This window comes from Megascapheus bottae, chromosome 11 (genome assembly GCF_031878675.1).
Source record: "Megascapheus bottae isolate mThoBot1 chromosome 11, mThoBot2.hap1, whole genome shotgun sequence".
In the NCBI taxonomy this organism is placed as follows: domain Eukaryota; kingdom Metazoa; phylum Chordata; class Mammalia; order Rodentia; family Geomyidae; genus Megascapheus; species Megascapheus bottae.
This window is the reverse complement of record NC_143519.1, coordinates 45,993,761-46,013,773: the sequence shown is the minus strand read 5'-3', so window position 1 is coordinate 46,013,773 and position 20,013 is coordinate 45,993,761. Positions and strand designations below refer to the sequence as shown.

General features: G+C 42.6%; 1 protein-coding gene and 1 long non-coding RNA gene across 4 annotated transcripts in view; one reads left to right on the top strand and one right to left on the bottom strand.

Annotated features, from left to right (window-relative positions):
• Fam124a (family with sequence similarity 124 member A) overlaps positions 1 to 20,013 on the bottom strand; it is a 57,331-nt gene that overhangs the window by 20,477 nt on the left and 16,841 nt on the right. For all 3 annotated transcript variants that reach the window (XR_016537117.1, XM_090342194.1, XM_090342193.1), the window contains exon 3: positions 8,323 to 9,059. Coding sequence is in view for 2 of the 3 variants with exons in the window: in XM_090342194.1 (XP_090198320.1) it covers positions 8,323 to 9,059 (737 nt within the window). In the remaining variant the exon portion in view is untranslated. The remainder of the gene's footprint in view (positions 1 to 8,322; positions 9,060 to 20,013) is intronic.
• LOC150057009 (uncharacterized) overlaps positions 1 to 20,013 on the top strand; it is a 71,896-nt gene that overhangs the window by 49,128 nt on the left and 2,755 nt on the right. The window contains exon 2 of the long non-coding RNA XR_016537118.1: positions 15,431 to 15,579. This is a non-coding gene — a long non-coding RNA (uncharacterized LOC150057009). The remainder of the gene's footprint in view (positions 1 to 15,430; positions 15,580 to 20,013) is intronic.

Genomic DNA, 20,013 nt, shown 5'->3' with positions numbered 1-20,013 from the left:
TTCCTGGCTGGAATTCTCGGTGGGCTTTTATGGGGCAGCAAAATGCAACTGAAAACTTTCAGTGACAATAATTTAAAAATTCCATCTTTGAATAGCACTACTCAAGACAGGCACAGAGAAATAGAAGGATCTAGAGATAGGAGACCTGGACAGATGCTCAGATGCTGTCTTTGCAGGCTGTGAACAATGAAGTATCTCAGGTTTATACTTGCAAAGATGGCGATAACCTGACATGTGGTCAGTTTCCTGTCTACCTGAAGAGGTACCAGTTATTTCAACTTGCTGGCTATACGAGGGCTGGAGAAAAGGTCTAAGTTTGGGCCGTCTGGTTTGAGCTGAACTCACCAGGAATTACAGAAGCCCTTCAGGAGGGTGAGCCAGGTCCCCATTCCCCTGGGAATGCCAGAGCCCTGAGGAAGTAAGACCTCTCTGGGAACACAGTGGACTAAAATGGACCCCAGAATGGCCACTGATCCTTTACTCTCCCTGTTTAGTTACTAGGTCCTTGGACCTTTGGTCATTATATGGATAACTCTAGACTGGTCATGGCTAGAATTCAGCTGACCCTTTCATACTCAGAGGAGCTACAAACTCCATTAAGATTCTGGAGTACTGATGTAGGTTTCATGGTCTGAATTTGTACATAAGATAAAAAAATTAAAGCTACTTTTTGCCTAGCATGTTCAAGACCCAGGGTTCAAACTCCAGCAGTGAAAAAAATAACCCTAACAAGTCAATTAGTTATCAGTTTCAAGCCATTTGTTTTAAGCATTGCTTTGCATTCAATTCACAAATTTTATTATTATTATTATTATTATTTTGCCAGTCTTGGGCTTTTAGCTCAGGGCCTGAACACTGTCCTTGGGCTTCTCAAGGCTAGAGCTCTACCACTTGAGCCACAGCACCACTTCTGGCTTTTCTATAAATCTAGACAATAGTAACAATTTTTTAAAGGGGATTTAGTAGCTTAACTCAATCTCTTTAACATGCTAAACAGTATTTATTAAGGCCAATAACTGTAATCCCAGCAACTCATATGGTAGAGTTAGGATTGCAGTCAGTGATCTACCTGGGTAAAAGTGAGAAACCCTAACTGAAAAAAGAATTAAAAGCAAGAGGACTGGGGTGCATGGTTTAAGTGGCAGAATGCTTGCCTAGCAATTTCAAGACCCCAATGCTTCAATGTGGTGGGTGTCTTAGGGTCTTGCAAAGGCTAGGCAAGTGCTCCACTGCTAAGCCACATCCTCAGTTCAATTATCTTTTAAAGTAGATCTATGGACTTATAGAAAGCACTGGGGTCTTGAACTTGCTAGTCAGGCACTCTACCACTTGAGCTATTCTTACACTTAAAACTTTTGAGGTGAAACTATTCATTTAAATCTAATCCATTAAACATATAAACAAGCAAACATTAAAACCTCTAAAAACTATGTCTGTTTGTGTGTTGCGGGGCTAGGAGTTTGGTCTAGCGGTAGAGTGCTTGCCTAGCATGTACCAGGCCCTAGATTCAATTCCTTGGTTACCACATACATAGAAAAAGCCAAAAGTGGTGCTGTGGCTCAAGTGGTAGAACACTAGCCTTGAGAAATCCCAAGGACAGTGTTCAGGCCCTGAGTTTAAGTGCCAGAACTAGTAAAAGAAAAAAAAAAAGAAAAAGACCTTTTTATGTTGCATATTACTTACTAAAACTTTACCCCTTCACCCCTGAAAAATACAAATCAAAGGGCTGGGAGCAGAGGTGCATACTGATAATCTCAGCTATGCAGGAGATAAAGGTAAGAGGATCTAGGCAAAATGAGAGAAACCTTATTTGAGAAACAATTAAAGCAAAATCCCCACAAATTTACATCAATCCTAAACCACATTTAAAACTGTATTAACAAGACTGACCTCTAGTTTTAAAACGTCAAAGTTTCCAAAACACAACAAAGATTTAAACTACCAAGCATCAACCAATTGTTTCTGAAACTAACACAAAAATGTTAATATTATGGGTTTTGTTTACTACAGTCATTTTAGTTTTAGTTCTACATATTTCTGGGCTTAGTGTCCACTGCAGGGACAGTTATATCATTCTATAGAGTTTTTTTTTTTCCTTCTCAATGACTTGCGGTAGCTGAGAGGCATCCAACAAAGGAAAAGTAGCACCTTTGTCCCTTTCTGCTTTAATGAGCACTCTAGAACTGAGGGCGATTCACCGGGCCCATCTCCCTGCGCAAAACTCCCATTTCTTTGGAGATAATTTCTATGACTGCTTCTTTGGCTTTTTTTGGGGGGGGGGGTTCTGATATTTACACAGTTAGTGGGATTCTACATCTCCTAAGACTGCTGCTTCAGCGGTCTCTCTGACAGCCTGGGGTTTCTGGATTCAGACCAAGTCTTAGATGGGTCAGAAAAAGCTGCTTGTCATTACCAACAAAATTATTTTTACCATTTACATTTTGTCTAAATGTCTTTCAGATCAGAAAAGGACAAGACTCAGAAAGAAAAGAAAGAAATAGAGAAAGAGAGAGGGAAGAAGAGTAAAAACGCTACGTGAAGCCAGGCGCAAGGTGGCTTACGCCTGTAATCCTAGCTACTCAGGAGGAAAGAACTGAGGATCGCGGTTCAAAGGCAGCCCGGGCACTAAAGACCAAGAGACTCATCTCCAATTAACCACTAGAAAACCGGAAGTGGCACTGTGGCTCAAAGAGTAGGGCAATATCTTTGAGCTGAAGAGCTCAGGGACAGCACCCAGGCCCAGAGTTCAAGCTCCACAACCAAAAGAAAAAAAAAAAAAAAAAAGCATGCAAACAAGCAAGCAAGCTATGTGAGAAAACCTTTATAGAAAATAAACAAGTCTGGGCTGGGAGTTTGGCCTAGTGGTAGAGTGCTTGCCTTGCATGCACAAAGACCTGGGTTCAATTCTACAATACCACATACATAGAAAAAAAGCCAGAAGTGCTGCTGTGGCTCAAGTAGTAGAGCTCTAGCCCTGAGAAAACTAAGGATAGTGCTTAGGTCCTGGACCCAAGCCCAGGACTAGCCACAAAAAAAGAAAAGAAAAGAAAATGAACAAGCCTTATGACTTAAATGTAATCTTGGCCTTGAAGTTTGAGACACTTGGTTTGGCTTTTTTTTTTTCGTTTGGTAGTGGGGCTTGGACTCTGGGCCTGGGCGCTGTCCCTGAGCTCTTCAGTTCAAGGCTGCCACTCTATCCCTTGAGCTTCAGCACCATTTCCCGTTTTCTAGTGGTTATGGAGATAAGAGTCTCACTGTCTTTAGTGCCTGGGCTGGCTTTGAACCAGGATCCTCAGATCTCAGCCTCCTGAGTAACTAGAATTATAGGCGTGTGAGATAGCGCCTGGCTTGGCTTTTTTGTTTGTTTGTTTTAAAGAGAGTCCAAGGGACAAGATAATCTCCTGTAGGAATTGGTGCTATGGCTCAAGTGGTCGAATGAAAATCTTGGGCTGAAGAGCTTAGAGACAGCACCTGCACCCAGAATTCAAGCCCCATAACTGACCAAAAAGAACAAAAACCAAAACAAGAAACCATTTGTAATACGTACAACAATTGTATCAGATAAGCAATACAACAGGATCAGAGAAAAATACCCAGAATTGGGATTTTGAAAATATGAAATAATATGTATTAATATACTTAGATGCATAATGCATACTATGCCAAAGGAGAAGAATGAGCTGGGTACCACCAGAAAACTCATGCCTATAATCCTAGCTACTCAGAGGCTGAGATCTGAGGATTGGGGTTCAAAGTCAGTATGAGTAGAAAGTCCATGAGACTCTTATTTCCAATTAAGTGTCAGAAAGTCAGAAATGGAGTTGTGGTTCTAGTAGTAGAGCAACAGCTATAAGAAAAAAGCTAAGGGTTGGAGCCTAAGTCTAGAGTTAAGTCCTAGGACTGGTACACCAAACCAAACCAAATATATCCCCAAACTCCCCGCCCCCTGCCCCAAAGAAGGGTTCACCCACAGAAGGGTGAACTTGAAAAAATAAATATGATAAATTTCTTCTGAAGGAGGTTTATCCTGATATTTCTGGAAGGGTTAGCTTGTGTTTTCAAGAGATCTTGGAGGATAAGGACATTTCTTGCAGACTAAAGTAACTATATATCCTTCAGCTTTGACCATTAAGTAAGTGGTGTTTTGACACACAGAATCAACTTTATAGTATAAGTTTTAGAAGGCAGATGAAATCCATTTTCTCCTGTTTCTCCTCTTAACATCCTAAATGATTTTTATTGTCTCTTGTTTATTATCTGCCTCCCCTTGCTAGAAGATAATTTCCCTAGGGCAGAGACTTCTGCTTAGAAACTTGCTGCATGAGTAACTAGTTAGGCTCTCAATATCAGAAAGACAGAAACAAACAGAATGTTTGTTTCCAGGACTAGGGAAATGAGCAATAGCTAACTGATATAGTGTGAGAGTGTGTGTGTGTGTGTGTGTGTGTGTGTGTGTTGGTCTTGGGTTACCAGTTCACACTATAGTATGAATTCAAGGTTTTGTGAGCAAGAGGACCTACCTAGCTCAAGCCACACTTCTGGCTCTCTTTGTTCTGGTTACTTTAGAGATAGTTTTGCTCCAGCCTGAAGGTGACCTAGTCCACAGTCCTCCTATATATATGCTTCTGTGGCATAGGTGGGATGGCAAGCATGAGTCACAGTTCCCAGGTATTGGTTAAGATGGGACCTTGTTGATGTTTTGTGTGGGTTGACTTCAAACTGTGATCCTCCTGATCTCAGCCTTCCAAGTAGCTAGGATTACAGGTATGACTTACTGCATCCGTTTGGGCATAGCCTTACAAGATGAATATGTTCTGGAGATAAGTGGTGATGATGGTCTCACAACATATGAAATTCTTTAATGACATTTGAATATGGGCACAATGACAGCTTTTATTGTCATGTGTATTTTTTTCAATAGTTAAAAATGAAAATATAAAGAGGCGATTCCTGGAGCTCACAGGAGTCTCTCATTAAATCCGCAGCAGCGCCTGTCTGTCTCCTTGTCCTCACAGAGCCTGTCCTGGCATGCCAGGATTGACTGTCTGGTGAATCACGTTGTGGATGAAGAAGTCCAGTGAACTCGCTGTGTGGTTAGGATTGTAGAGGACCCTGAGTAGGGCAGTCCTGGGACTCTTAACAGTTCATTTCAGGTGGTAATATTTTTTTGTTGTTGTCAGATTATTTTGCTTCTTAAATGTTACTTGAAACCCAAGGAAGCTCTCCTGTCCTGCTGTCTTAGGACACAAAGAGAAGATGGTGGCAACTTTCTAGTGGAGGAAAATTCTTCCATAGGCCCAGCACCATTGTCTAATTGTTTGTATCACCGTTCTTGCAAAGCTTCTATCTTTGTCCACCATCTTAATTTTTTTAAATGTGAGCTTTACTTATAAATTCAAAAACGAGAGGCAATTACATAGTAATATTCTCAATCTCTTTTTTTGACTGCATATCTCCTTCTTTCTGCCTCATACCATGGAGAGTAAGATGTGGGTTGGGGTGAGGCTAGGGAAAGGGGGCTGGGGTGAGGGCGGAGGCCTCTTCTGTTTCGTTAGCTGAGGGCTGCTTCCACAAGAGTTCATATTGTGAAAATCCGTTGAGCTGTATGTTTATGACTGGTGTACTTTTCTGTACATATACTATTTATAGTTTCCCCCAATAAGAGCAAACAAACACATATAAAGAAAACACACTGCATTCCAAGTACAGCATCAGTTTAGTTTTGTGGGATGTGGGAAGTTTCGTGAAACAGAGACTGGGGCTCCACAAGCTGTAGTTTAGCATTATCATGCATCAAAGCAAATCTCTAAGATGCATTTTCCAGAGAGTTCTCAGGCAACTCCTCACCAACCTCTTCTCCTTCTTTGGTAGCCATGCAAGGCCAGAAAGGAAGAAGAGATAGGCTTCCTTCCCACCCTATTAGATCTTAACAAAGAATTTCTCCTAATTCTTCAGATGGCATAAGTACCTTCCAGAAAGGGGAAAAACCTGAGCCTTTCTCCTCCAGAGGAATTAAAAGGAGGTGGAGGAGTTGTCTGGATATATAGAATGTGAAGTCACTGGGGTGGGGTGGGATCAGGGTAAGAAAGTAAAATGTAGTCTGCATTTTAGCAAGGCTATGGAAAACTCCTCAGAGTTTCCTTCAGTGTATGACTGCATTTAACAAGAGCAAAGAACTTACGAATGCAAGCTGATTGTGGATATAGGACATGTGGCCATAAGACAGTCTCCCCAGTGGCTTGCTCTTGTGATTTTGCTGAAGGCTGAAATACAGAGTTTTACTTTGACAAGGAACTGCAATAGGTAGATGGGGTCTAACTTACAGAAGAATAGAAGCTGCTCCCAGCAGAGAAGTTGAAGTGTTCCTAATCAAGAATGAGGGACTAGGGAATGAGGGAGTTTGGCCTAGTGGTAGAGTGCTTGCCTAGCATGCACAAAGACCTGGGTTCCATTCCTTGGTACCACCTACGGAGAAAATGCCGGAAGTGGTGCTGTGGCTCAAGTGGTAGAACTCTAGCGTTCAGAAAGCCCAAGGACAGTGCTTAGGCTGAGTTTAAACCCCAGGACTGGGAAGAAAAAAAAACAATGAGGGACTATTTGCCACTTCTGTGTACAACACTGCTTTCAACAAAGGTTTGTATTCCTGAGTCCTAAAATGACAATCATTTTTCTAATCTTTTCATGCATCCCTCAAATGAAAAGTCGGCGCCAATGTAGAGTTAATAACCATCTATATGTGGATCTTTTGTTGAAATGTTCTTTCAGTGTCTCCTTGAGCAGATCCCAAGGCAAACCTTCATGTTTTCTTCTTTCATTTGTGTTATCAGAAAGATCGAGAGGGAAAAAAGATCTTTCATTACTACAAAATGGAAGAAATCACTTCACAAGTGATCGTGTATATTGTCTTGTAGCATAAACATAACCCCTTGTATTGAATTAACTTTTCCTTGGCTCCACTCTTTTATATTTTGCATAAAGAACTGGCACTCTTCAATGCAGAAGAAAGTTTTTCTCACATTTTGAAGGGGATTGTGGAGCAAACACAGCATTCAGTTCATTCAATAAGAATGGCATTAGCTGTTTAAAAAGGGATTCTGAAAATTATCTAGTTCTTATGAATAGGCATTTCTAGGTGACCCTTCTTTTTTTTTTTTTTTTGCCAGTCCTGGGCGTAAGCTCAGGGCCTGAGCACTGTCCTTGGATTTTTTTCTCTCAAGGATAGAACTCTACCACTTGAGCCTCAGCACCACTTCTGGCTTTTTCTAAGTATGTGGTACCAAGGAATCGAACCCGGGTCTTTGTGCATGCTAGGCAAGCACTCTACCACTAGGCCAAACTCCCGGCCCTAGGTGACCCTTCTTACTTGAGCAACATCATTGTACCTAAGACTAGTGTGTGATGTGCTAAATTCTCATTTCCCCTCATGATATGGGGATTACAATTCTCATGTTAAAGCTCAAACCAACAAACACTGAAAATTTACCTCTTGATTCTAGCACTGCAACCATCAACTTTACAGTGTCCCCTAACTGGCTTGTGGGTATCTCTTGTCAGGTAGCCAAACATGAAAATTAGAATGCCAGAAGTTGAGGCCTTTCCAACTATAATATAAAGCCCTATCAATCTAGAACCACTACATAAGATCTGGTTGGAAAGCAACTGCTCTCTTTAACAGGTAATAAATGACAGGAGTGAGCAGGGGTTCTTTCAGCTCCATGCCTGATTTTGAATTGAGTGTAGTTGACTGCCTCTGATGTGTTCGGGACACACCATGAAAGGATGCAGAAGTGGGCCAGCAATGCTACAAGGTGTTTGTTAGCTAGGAAGGATGGGGCCAGTCAGTCAACTGTTGACTGTCTCCCGGTTGAGTGAGTCCAGATACATCCTTTAGTCCTTCACATATTTGGGGATAGGGGAAGTAATTTTGCAAGGGGTCACAGAATTTTATAACCTCCTCTTGTGGTGAGGGTGGACAGATAGGAGGCAGGGGAGGTGCCAGAGGGCAGGGAACAAACAGATCGTCTTTCTCTATGGAATGCCCATGTTGTTTATAACTTTCAAACACATGGGCTTCCCTGAGGTTTGTTTGCAGGAGTAAACAGAGTATGTCGGTAAAAGAAAACTCCCAAGCTCCAGGCAGTTGACTAAGGCCTCTAACAGAGATGTCTCTGTTTAGGGCAACTGACCTTTCCCGCGTGCCATGTCCCTTCATGAACCAACCCCAACGTGTGGCTCTGTTAACAGGTAGGAGGTCTCTAGTAGAACTGACTGGTTTTGCCCTTTACACAGACAGACAGACAGACAGCCATTTCCCCCTTATACCTGCAGAAGGATCTTGTTGCCATCGTGGTCCTCCGTCTGCCAGCGTCCCTCACTGATGGGGCTGCAAGGGTTGGGTAAGAGTGGCACCAGCTCACCGATGTCCTTCACCCGGAACTCGAGCACGGAGGAGTCGGTGGGCACGGGGTTCTGGTCACAGGGCAGTCGTTTGAGGGAGAACTGAATGTCCACATCCAGATTGGAGAAAATGGGGAAGATGCAGAAGTCCGCTCTCTTCTGGCTGGGGCTCCGGCGCAGGATCAGTTCGTAGAGCCGCAGGCTGTCGGCGTAGTTGTCGTGTCGGCAGTAAATGGTGACGCGCACGATCTCCTTGCCGTAGTGAACGGGCCTAATGGCCCACAGTGGGGTCCCCGGGGCCAGTGTGAAGTAATCCTGGCTGCAGGGCAGATAGGGCAGGAACCGGCCATGCACCCGCTCTGTATGGTGGTGGCGCCAGGGTGGCTGCTGCAGCATGCGGTGCAGCTGCAGAATCTGCTCCTCGCCGTACTCCTCCTGCAGGAACAGCACCACGGCCAGCGCAGGCTGCGAGTCCTTGGGGGGCTTGCGCCGCCTATGCCGGCCAGCCCGCCGCTCTGACACCCGGAACAGCGAGAGGTCCGGGTGGATCCAAGCCAACACCTTGTCGATGGCCTCCTGCAGCGGCTGGGACTCCCCTGGGTCTGAGATGATGTGGATGCTCACCAGAAAAGGGTCCTGTGCCTCCTCCACGGAAAGCTCGCCTGAGAGTACACAAGAATTGAAGAGTGATCATTATTCTGGATGGATGGATGATGTATGGGTGGATGGATGGATGATGTATGGGTGGATGAATGGATGATGGATGAATGGATGGATGGATGGATGGATAGATGGATGGATGAGTGGTGGATGGATGGATGGATAGATGACAGACGTGTGGATGGGTGGATGGATGGATGGGTGAATGATGAGTAGAATGACTTCTATTTCGTAGAACTGTGAAGGCATGTAGTATCTTGGCAGGAAAGGAAGCCAAATTCTGTGATTTTTTTTTTCCTGATTCTAAATCTACTTGCAAAAACTGCTGGAGCAATATCCTATTATCCAGAGAGTAAGAGGGTTATTGCCAGGAGTGTTTCCCTTTCTAGAAAACATTAGATTTTGATCCTATACTTTATTAGGTTGATCAGACAACACAGAATCAAGTGCACTGACTGAGAAGGGGCAACTGGCTAATGAAATTAGACACTGCGGGATGCCTGCAGGCCATTTAGGATTTCCTGAAATGTTGGCAGGGCTGTACTCTACAGCCCTCCCCTAGATTGCTGTGTCATTTCTGGTCTGCTTATTTCACTGGCTTATTCAGTTCATCCACTTAACAGACTCTTAGGGGTTCTTCCTTTATGTTCACTGGGCAAGGCACAGGTGCAGTATGGGGGACAAGGGAAGACTTGTGCTTGCCTTTTGAATCTCACTCTCATTGACAAATGTAGCCCTGCTCAGGGTCTCCCAGAGTTTGAGGTCCTAGCTGTGCTGCTAAAGACACAGGGAAGAATACCTCTGGGACAAGCGTAGAATTCTTCCTCGGATATGATCAGAAAAACCTGATGAGCCCCTACCCATACCGCCTAGATCAGTCTGCCTTTGGTGCCTCTCATTTGTCCCTGTCCACTCACAATCTCATGCATTTTAATGGGCTGGCTACCTCCTAAAGCTCTCTGGTAGGACATCTAGAAGCTTCTAATGCAAAGTGTGAAGCTGACTGTTTAACACTTCCTCATGGGGTGATACAGTTTGCCGCTGTATAATCCTAGCTAGTCAAGAAACTGAAATCTGAGAATATCAGTTTTGAGCCAATCTGGAAAAACAAGTATGAGAAACTTTTATTTCTTAATTATCCAGCAAAAAGCTGGAACTGGAGGCATGGTTTAAGAGCAGGTAGAATGATTTCATCTGTCACTGTTCTCTTTTTTTCCTCCTTATCACTGAACATATATTCTTGCAGTCAGATGCATTAAAAGTGAGCATGATGCAATTTTGATTGATTTTATGGGACATGAAAGAACCATTCTTTTGCCTAGTCACTTCTAACAAGTCTAGATACCATGTGACTTTGGCCCTGAATTAGAATAGCCTCAAAGAGGAGAAATCAGGGTAGGAAGAGAAAAATTGTTAATAAGGCCACAGTACTGTGCAAAAAGAAGTTCTTTCAAACCAGGCACTTGGAGGCTCATGCTTGCAACCCTAGCTACTAGGAGGCTGAGAGCCAAGGATAAAAGACTGAAGTTAGCACAAGTAGGAAAGTTTGTGGGATGCTTATCTCTAATCAGTCACAGAAAAGCAGGAAGGGGTGCTGTGGCCCAAGTGGTAGAGTGCTAGCTTTGAGCAAAAGAGTTCAGGGACAGCACTCAGGCCCTGAGTGCAAACCTCAGTTCTTCAGCTCAAATGGGTAGGTTGCTACGATCAGGAGAAGGAAGGGTCTGACTGTAAGCAAAGTAAGGATTGAAAGGACTAGTGAAGAGTCCAGACCTGACACCATTTGCTTTACTGGCTCTAGCACCAGTTCCTACCTTGTATCCTTGCTCTCTGCATGTAATTTTGTGACTTTTAAAATGAGATGTATCCCCCTATCCTTTGACCTTGGATTAGACTACCCACTTAGGTTTGACCAGTGGAATGTGAGTGGTGACATGTGACAAGTGGTAAAATATCAGTGAAACAAACAAGCTGAGCAAATGTGAGAGTCTGAGTTCAAATCCTAATACCAACAAGGAAAAAAAAAAAAGATCCAGTCTCCACAGGTTCCACCCACAGGATGCACAAACAGCCAGGGACCCAGTGGGGCAATGTCAGCCAGCCAGCATCCTTTCCCAGGGTTCTATAGGGATGAATCTATTTAACCCTTGTAAAACTGGAGAAGTGTTGTGTCTTTATTTACGAAGACAGAGAATCAAGGCCCAGGCAGGCCAAGTCACGCAGATTAAGAGGTTGAGCACGCCTCTAGCATCAGTGCCCTACTGCCTACATTCTCTGCTGCATCCATATCTCAGCAGAGCAATCAGCTACCGCTCTCCTCCATGTGGCTGTGTTCCTATCACTGTGTCTTTCTATCTGCAGTCCTCTTCTTCTGTCTGCTGGAGGCCTTCCCTGCCACTAGTGAATAACTTCGTGTTTTTGACACCCTTTTACATTCCTGAGACCCTGACAAGTCTTCCTAGGAAGAACCTGCCAGAGACCACCCCTGTTGGCACATGCCCAAGTCTTTCCATCTCAGTCCTTCTCTGGAGGGCAACTCTAATAGGCTCAGATCACACATGCATGCAAAGGGGAAAGAAAAGAAAAGCAGTGACCCTTAGAAAGCTAGTGTTTGGGCAGGGAGAGCCCTGCTTGGGTGTGAAGTGGGGGATATAGCATCCAAGTCTCCCAAACAGAGTTGTCAAGGCACCCAGCCTTGTGTCACCTAGAGCACTCACACAAAAGTTTCCCGGAGAGCCGAACAAAAGCTATTGAAGACAGTATGGATGAATGAGGAACAACAACTCTGCCAGGGCAGGCTGCCCAACCTAGGAGCAGGGGCCAGGCTGCAAGGCATCCCACCAGCCTTCGGCATTCCTGGTAGTTTGGAATACAGCCAGGTGTGAACAGGCAAGGAAGGAAAGGCCTAACTCCTGACATGCCCTTTGCATTGCATGAATTGGGAAAGCTGAAAGTGGTTAAAATCTTGCCCTAGCAGAACTAAAGAGAATGGACACTAGGCTTCAATCATTGGGAGCTTGTGATGTGACTCTGAAATACAGACTCTAAGAACCATAGACCTTAGCTCCATACTGTCATCAGCTGCTAGGGTTACATGAACCCCAGGGAATCGCCTCTGGTACTATACAGGGAAGCAAGTATTTGAAGGGAAGGAGGGAAAATGTGAATAATTAATTGTCACAAAAAGCCTGTACGTCTCCCTGGAGATGACGTGTCCATGGGGTGCGTCCACTGCCTTTATCATATCTATTACCTGTCTTCTCAAGGGCCTCAGCGAGCACCTGTTCAGCTAGGACAAAACCTAGGCCAGACAAAACCCAGGCAGCACAAGAGACCCATCCCGGGCTGCTTCAGAGGGTGAGAGATGTTCACATGGCTCATAAATATGTTTTTGCACCCCCAAAGGAGAAGGAAGATGTTTCCTCATGTGTTTATGGATTAGAGTATCCTTTAATGACACAAAAGAATACTGGGTTTTAGAAAAGCAGGGCACACTCAGACCTTCTACAGACAAGAAGTTGCACAATTACTATTTGCTTATTGCCTATTAAATTATGTATAAACATCTACCTCATTCAATTGTTGATACAATGCTATGATACAGGCATATTCATCACTTCTCAGGTGAAGTGTCAGCTCACTTTCTCAAAACCAATTGGCTAGCAAAGGGCAAGAACTCTTTGGACCTAAATCTGTCCGAACCCCAAATCTCCCTACTACTATGTGATGTCACTTCCTAAGCCTATTATTCTTACAGTCAGCTTGTCAGTTTTGGGGCCCCACACTTTATCTTGCTTGGCTGGGGCTCTGAACCTATGGCTCAGGTCCTGCTACAACCTACTTGGATGGGCAACCCTGCTGAGAATGGACTGACCATTTCTCAGGGAATATACTAAGCCTAGAGTACTACAGATAGGTGGTCCAGGGACCCAAATCCTCTGCCTGTTGAAAGATTGCCAGATGCCAGACAGCCTTTTAGGAATCTGAATGCTGCCAGCAAAAGAGGCCCTCACCCCCCACCTCTGCAGCCTAGAGCTCTATGCCAGCCCTACCCACACTGTTTCCTGTCATGACATTGCTGTTAGACTCATGTATCTCCAAAGCATCTACTTCCTATTTGTGAGCATGGCCAGCTAAAGATCTAAAGGACTGTCTGGACTGGTTTCATGATATGAGAAGCCCAGATTCCCCTTCTAGAATTGGTATTTTTGTTATGATTTTTATTATTGTTGTTATTAATATAATTCCATAAGTCATGTTATATGTCTTGGTCAATGTCACCTCTTCTTTCGTTCTCCTTTATTTTCCTTTTCCTGTCCCTACCCTCAGGCTATAGAGTTTATATTTTACACAATGGCAACATTTGCTCACCCTTCCTCCCTCCATTCTTGTGACCCATCTTGTCCTTCCCCCTCAAAACAGGCTTCCACTTTCTGGTATTTGTTTTCATAAATAATACTTTAGTGATTTAGGGGAATTATACCTTTGGATTCCTTCCCTAAGTATACCCACCTTTAGTCAATTTTTGTGTAAATGCATTAAGCCCTGTTCATGTTATCATGCATAATTGTATTTTAGATCTATCTTCCACATATATGAGAATATGTTGCCATTTGTCTCACTAAGCCTAACAATATGATTTGTTCTAGAATTTTTGAGCAACTACTGATACCACTGTCTTATATCTAGCTTGTCACTGACACTTTGCAGTTCAGTTGTGATCATGTGTAATATATCAAGGAATGTTTATTGAGAATCTAACATGTGCAAACACTATCCTACACAAAGGTGAATGGACAGTCTCTGCCTTCATAGGGTTTATAGTCTAGTAAGGGAGCCAGATAATAAATCAGTTATGAGACTAAACATGGGAAGTTATAGATATTTAACTGGGTTTCCAGGGCAACAGCCAGAATCATTTAGTATCACTGGAGCAAACTGCCAGGTTTTCTCCCAGGATGCAAACAACTCAGAACAAGGGTGCCAGTGCTCCTCTGAGCTACAGGCCCTGGGGCCTGGCTTGAGGCCCTGTCACCTCACTGGCCTGAAGCGAATAAACTCTATTTGCATATCCAAAGCCTCATTCAGTGCTACTGAATAGCTTGGCATTCTGGCTTGGATACTGGTCTGTCAACCAGACCCAAAGAGATAGGCTGGCAGAAAGCCCAAGTATGGTGTGTGTAGGGGGTGTTAGACACATAACCGAGACTTGCCCAGGGTACAAGCCAACTTGGTGAATCAAGATCAAGGGAAAAGGCTCAGGTCAGGTCAGGGAAAAAAAAAAAAAAAAAACAGAACACAAAATCTTCAGGGAGAGCCACCTTCTTCCGTTAAGACATGGAGTCTTCTCATCATACCAGCAATAAATGCTCCCAGCAAGCTTCTCACTCCTTCCTTCCTGGGAGAGTTTATATATCCAGAATGTGACAAATAGCCCACCTTCCTTGCATTTTTTTTTTGCTTCACCACCATTCCTTGCATTTTTTAAAAAGCCAGTTATTTGAGCCTCTGAGCTAAGAAGAAAACTGAAGGCATTCTTCCCATGTCAAGATTTTTTTTTTTTTTTTGGCCAGTCCTGGGCTTGAGCTCAGGGCCTGAGCACTGTCTTTGGGTTTTCTCAAGGCTAGAGCTCTACACTTGAGCCTCAGCACCACTTCCGGCTTTTTTCTATGTATGTGGTACCGAGGAATTGAATCCGGGTCTTCATGCATGCTAGGCAAGCACTTTAACCACTAGGCCAAACTCCAGGCCCGCATGTCAAGATTTTTTAAACAGAATCTCCATTTATCTCAGTTATGTTTGTAACTTTATAATCTCTACAAGGTCCTTCATTGGTTGGCCTGTAGCTTTGTGCTGAGAAAGGGGCGATGCAGCACCAAATCCGAAGTTGAAATTAGCTGCAGGGGTGGGGACCATGGAATACCAGTGGCAGTAAGCTGACATAAAGATATTTTTTTAAAACTGTAGGCTATATTCACAATGCAAAAAAAAAAAATGATTCTCCTCCTCTGTTTAGAATGCACAGAACTTTTCTACAATGGAAGAATTGAACGCTGGCTGAAATGGTTAACCAGCAGCTCTCTTTTCATTTGGCAGTGGAGAACAATAAAGAATCATTCTGATCCCTGAGCCCTTTCAAGCTTTTGTGAGAAAGATGCTTTTGCTATCACTGTAATTACTTTCAGTGCTTTCAATTTTTATCTCCTATTTCAGAAACAATGTCAGGAGCCTAATATCTGCCTCTATTTCTGAGCTCATTTCCAAACCAGGTCATTGTTAAGAAAGAAATAATATAGAAACTAAGGCAGGTATTTTAGATATGACTTTTTTTCATCTTAGAAATAGATCATTCATTTTCTTTAGATGTATTTCTCAGCTTCATGCAGATTCATCATCCTGAAACTCACCCTGTGGCAGGGAAGAAAGAATGGAAACAAAAGCCAGACACCATCCTGAAAGTAATGACAAGACACTTAAAATTGTGACACAGCTTGACACTTATCCCAGGATAGAACCAGGAAATTGGTAAGTGGCCTGAAGAGGCATAAATGTAGCTAAAAATGTACAAATACACCTACCATAGTTGTGTCAGTCTAAGAACTATAATAACTGCGTAGGTTGAAGGTACACCAGCATCAATGCTTAATGACATTCTCTAAGAAGACTTTTGTATAAAAATTCCAGTCTGAGGTAAGTGTGGTGGTATGGGCCTGTAATTCCAACTAGTTAGGAGGCAAAGACAGTTGGATAGTCTAGGGCCATTCTAGGCAAAGTTAGCAAGATGCTATCTCAAAAACAAAATAAAGGGCTGGGAGTTTGGCCTAGTGGTAGAGTGTTTGCCTACTATGTACAAAGTTTGATTCCTCGGTACCACATATCTAGAAGAAAAAGCTGGAAGTGGTGCTGTGGCTCAAATGGCAGAGGTCTAGCTTTGAGAAAGCCCAAGGACAGTGCTTAGGCTCTGAGTTCAAGACCCAAGATTTGCAAAAAAAAATAAAAAATTAAAAAAAATTAAAGGGCTGTGAGTTTAAGTTCAAGTGGTAGGGTGCTAGCCCAGTCATCTCTAGGACCTGGCTTCATTCTTCAATATCACCCAAAATCAATCAAGGAATAATTTCACACCACATTTTTCTTCCTGCGTAGTGCTTTCTAAACCACATCTTGTGCTTATTATTATGTTCCTTGGTAGCAAAGGCATCCTGAGTAATTCCAGATCTCAAAAAAAAACACCTTATGGATTTGGAGACACCACTGTAAGAGACTGGAAACAATAGGACTAGAATGAATATTCCTCTTGTTTAAAATAATAAAATCTACCCCAGACAAAAATGACAATAAAGGAGGATGTTGGCCAAAACCAATCCCATGGACTCATTCATTAGGGATCTTCCGGCTGATATCTGACACTAGAGCTAGGGAGAGGACTGTCATCATTGCAGTAGTGAAGATTTTACAAGATAATTTATTCTGGCAGGATTTCAGGAATATGATGAAGAGGGATGAGCTATTATATGAATTCTAAGAAGACATATCATGTATATGCTAATAAAATGCACCAAGACCACAGTGGGGGAATCGAGGAGCTAGAACCCTGCCCTGCCACTGGGCAGCAGCTGCATGAGCAGTGTAAGAAATAGTGCTGAAGGATTTTGATTTTTTTGGCTTACAATTTAGTATTCCACTGAATATTCTTTTCAAACACTTTGTCTATTTGAATCATGATGCTGACACATTCCCTGTCCTTGTTTCCAAGTATCCTGAGAAAATATATACTGTTTGCAGAGCAAGCTCTTGAAAAAACTTAAAGACAGGTGAGGTATTTTGTCCAAGATCTTGTGGATGAGATGGAGCAATAAATAACATCTCCTAACTCGCATTTAGGTGCCCTGACCTTTATACTTTGGCTGATCCTTGCCCTAAAGAACCCATTCTTGCTGGTGTCCTTGAAGATTAAAGAGGACACGCAGCTGTCTTGTCTTTGGAGGAACAGTGGTACCAACTGAAAAAGAGAGAATGTTTACACTGTAGCAGATAAGAAAAACACCAAAGGGAGGTGCTAAGTTCCAAATTACATGGAGGCTGGAATGCAGGGTTTTATTGTCCACACTTTTCCTACCACCTTGTTCTCTTCCTCCACCTACAGAGTCCCAGTTGTTCCCTGCTTCAGTGACAAGGACAAATACACCTAGTAATCACATTTGTGCTTTATTGTAGAAGTGGGGGCTTGTGGAGAAACACGCTGGTGATGTTCCTCAAAGCATGATAACTCACTGGGAAAGCTCTGACTTCTCCCTCCAGGTTATCAGTGACCCTCAATACCCTCAAGCCTGAGGCAATAACACGTTAATTATGGAATCACAAAGAGTGCTCATTTCTTTTACCCTGTGAGAAAGGAAAGACTTCTTACAACTATTCTTGTCATGAAAACTGGAAACTAGTCTTCCAAACACAGGTTGAATAACTCAATCTCACTACCTTTATGAGCCAATAATAATGTTAAATGATGTTAGGATGAGATAAAAATAAAAGGAGAACAGATGGAACATTCCCTCTTTTCCATAACTGGTGTGTTACACACAGCAGTGATTTAACACATGTTCAGAAAAGGGAAAGGGGAGGAGATTGATGGAATCCTCCTCTTTCTTAGTCAATTCTGAATTTGGGGGAGCTCTGGGAGATTATCACCCAGCTTTTTGCACAACACTCTTCCATTCTTCCAACTTACTATCTTCTCAGACATTAACACCAGCCCTATGGATACTGAGTAGATAGGAACTAGTCCACTGGGGTGAGAAATAATTTCCATAAAGTCTGTGCATAGCACTGAAAGCTTTGATGTGGTCATTACTCCTGTCCTGGATGGGAAGGGAAAGAAGTTACCTTTGAATGATTAAAAACAGAAAAGACTTCAACTTGAGGGTCTCTAAGTCCTGAGAACCTTCCTGTTCACAACCCACTTCCTGTTCACAACCCACTCTATTGAACAGCTTTGTTTGTTGTAGGTACAAACACACACATACACACACACACACACACATATCCTTTATATATGGATCAAAGATATATGTAAATTATCTTCTTTAAATTGCAATTTTATGAGACCCTTGCATGTTTATCCACATTGGTGAAAGAGTAACACAGAACCTCCTATAGTATGGCCATAGGGACCAGAAGCTTCACAAGAATTTTTAAGCCCAGAAATTCTATTGTAAGGCATTCATTCTAATAATGTAAGGTGTACACAATGATTTACAGCAAGGATGTTCTCGGCAACAGTGTTTATAATACTGAAAACCTGAATTAAAACTATAGGACCTCCTTGAAGGCACTGAAAAATAAAGTATGGTGTAGAAATACAAAATGTACTATATAGATACTCAAATTTCTGTAGAACTAGGTTTCCTGATTCATAACATAAGATGCCTATAATATGGTCAGTGATAAATTTAACTATAAAATGTATGCGATGACATTTTTGGGAATAGTAAGTATATCTATAGAAATAGATATACAGGAGAGGACAGACACAAAAGGATAAATAATAGTTCTTTCTGGATGGTAGGATTCTAAGTTTTTATCTCTTTGAGAATTTGTTGCTGACTAAAATGACCATGTATTATTTATGAAATAGAAATACTTTCAAGTTGAGGAAAACACCAGGTATATCAAGAGTAATTGATGGTGGTGGGAGCTTCTCACTTCTGTTGCCTCTCTCAGGTAGACATTGGGAAACCAGATGTCTCTGAGGTGGCACTTCTATTTCTCAGAAGACATATAATCAGGAATGTCTGATTCCATTACCCCCCATATCCTGGGTAGAAATGGACACCCTCTATATATTTGATGTTTTAAAACTGAAACTTATCTTTGAAACCAGAATGATTATAGCATATTTTTTTGGGAGGGGGAGAAATGGATGTCAGTGTAGCAAACATCACAGAAAATGTCAATGTGGCATATGGTCCTCACCCTCTGACTTCCTGATGTATGTCTTTATTGGGAGGGGAGGGGTCATGGGGCTTGAACTCAGCCTGGGTGCTGTCCCTGAGCTCTTCAGCTCAAGGCTACCACTCTACCCTTGAATCAAGCCCCACTTCCCATTTTCTAGAGGTTAATTGGAGATAAGAGTCTCAGGTGCCCAGGCTGGCTTTTAACATTGATCCTCAGATCTCAGCCTCCTGAATAGGATTACAGGCGTAAGCTACTGTGCCCAACCCTGATGTATATCTTTGGCTATTGTTTTTTTCTTACCAACTATCAAACAGCAATATTGTCTAGCCTTTCAGGCTCCCATGAAGTGAAAATACAGATCTTATACCATCAAATAACAGGTTAAGTGCACCAATACCTTAGCTCAGTTGCTTTGTTCATCTCTGAGATTTTTGATTCCCTTGACCCTACAAATAATGCCTGCTCCTGCTTGTAACAAAAGCCATATTGTCAAAAAAGACATTCCATGTTTAAGATAACACAGTGAGCTGGGCACTGGTGGCTCACACTTGTAAACCTAGCAACTTAGGAGGCTGAGATCTGAGGATTATAATTTTAAACCAGGCCTAGTAAGAAAGTCCATGAGACTCGTATCTCCAACTAACTTCCAGAAAACCAAAAATGAAGCTGTAGCTCAAAGTAGTAGAGTGCCAGATCTTTGAGTGTAAGTAGTACTTGGGTCTTAAATTCAAGCCCAATGACCCCAAATAAAATAAAAATAAATTTAAAAAAAAGCTAGGGTGGATGCTAACATGCTTTTCCAGCACCTGAGATACAGGGAGAGCCCTACTCAGGGCTACAGAACCCTTCCAGCCTTGCAGCAGCTCCCCTCAACCCTTCTCTGAGAACAGTTCTGCACATAAACATGATTGTAGAGCCAGAACAGGGGGTGGAATGCAATAAAAATGGGAACAGTTCTTATTTGATTATCTACTGGAAGATAGTAGAATGACTGTAAAATGGTATAGT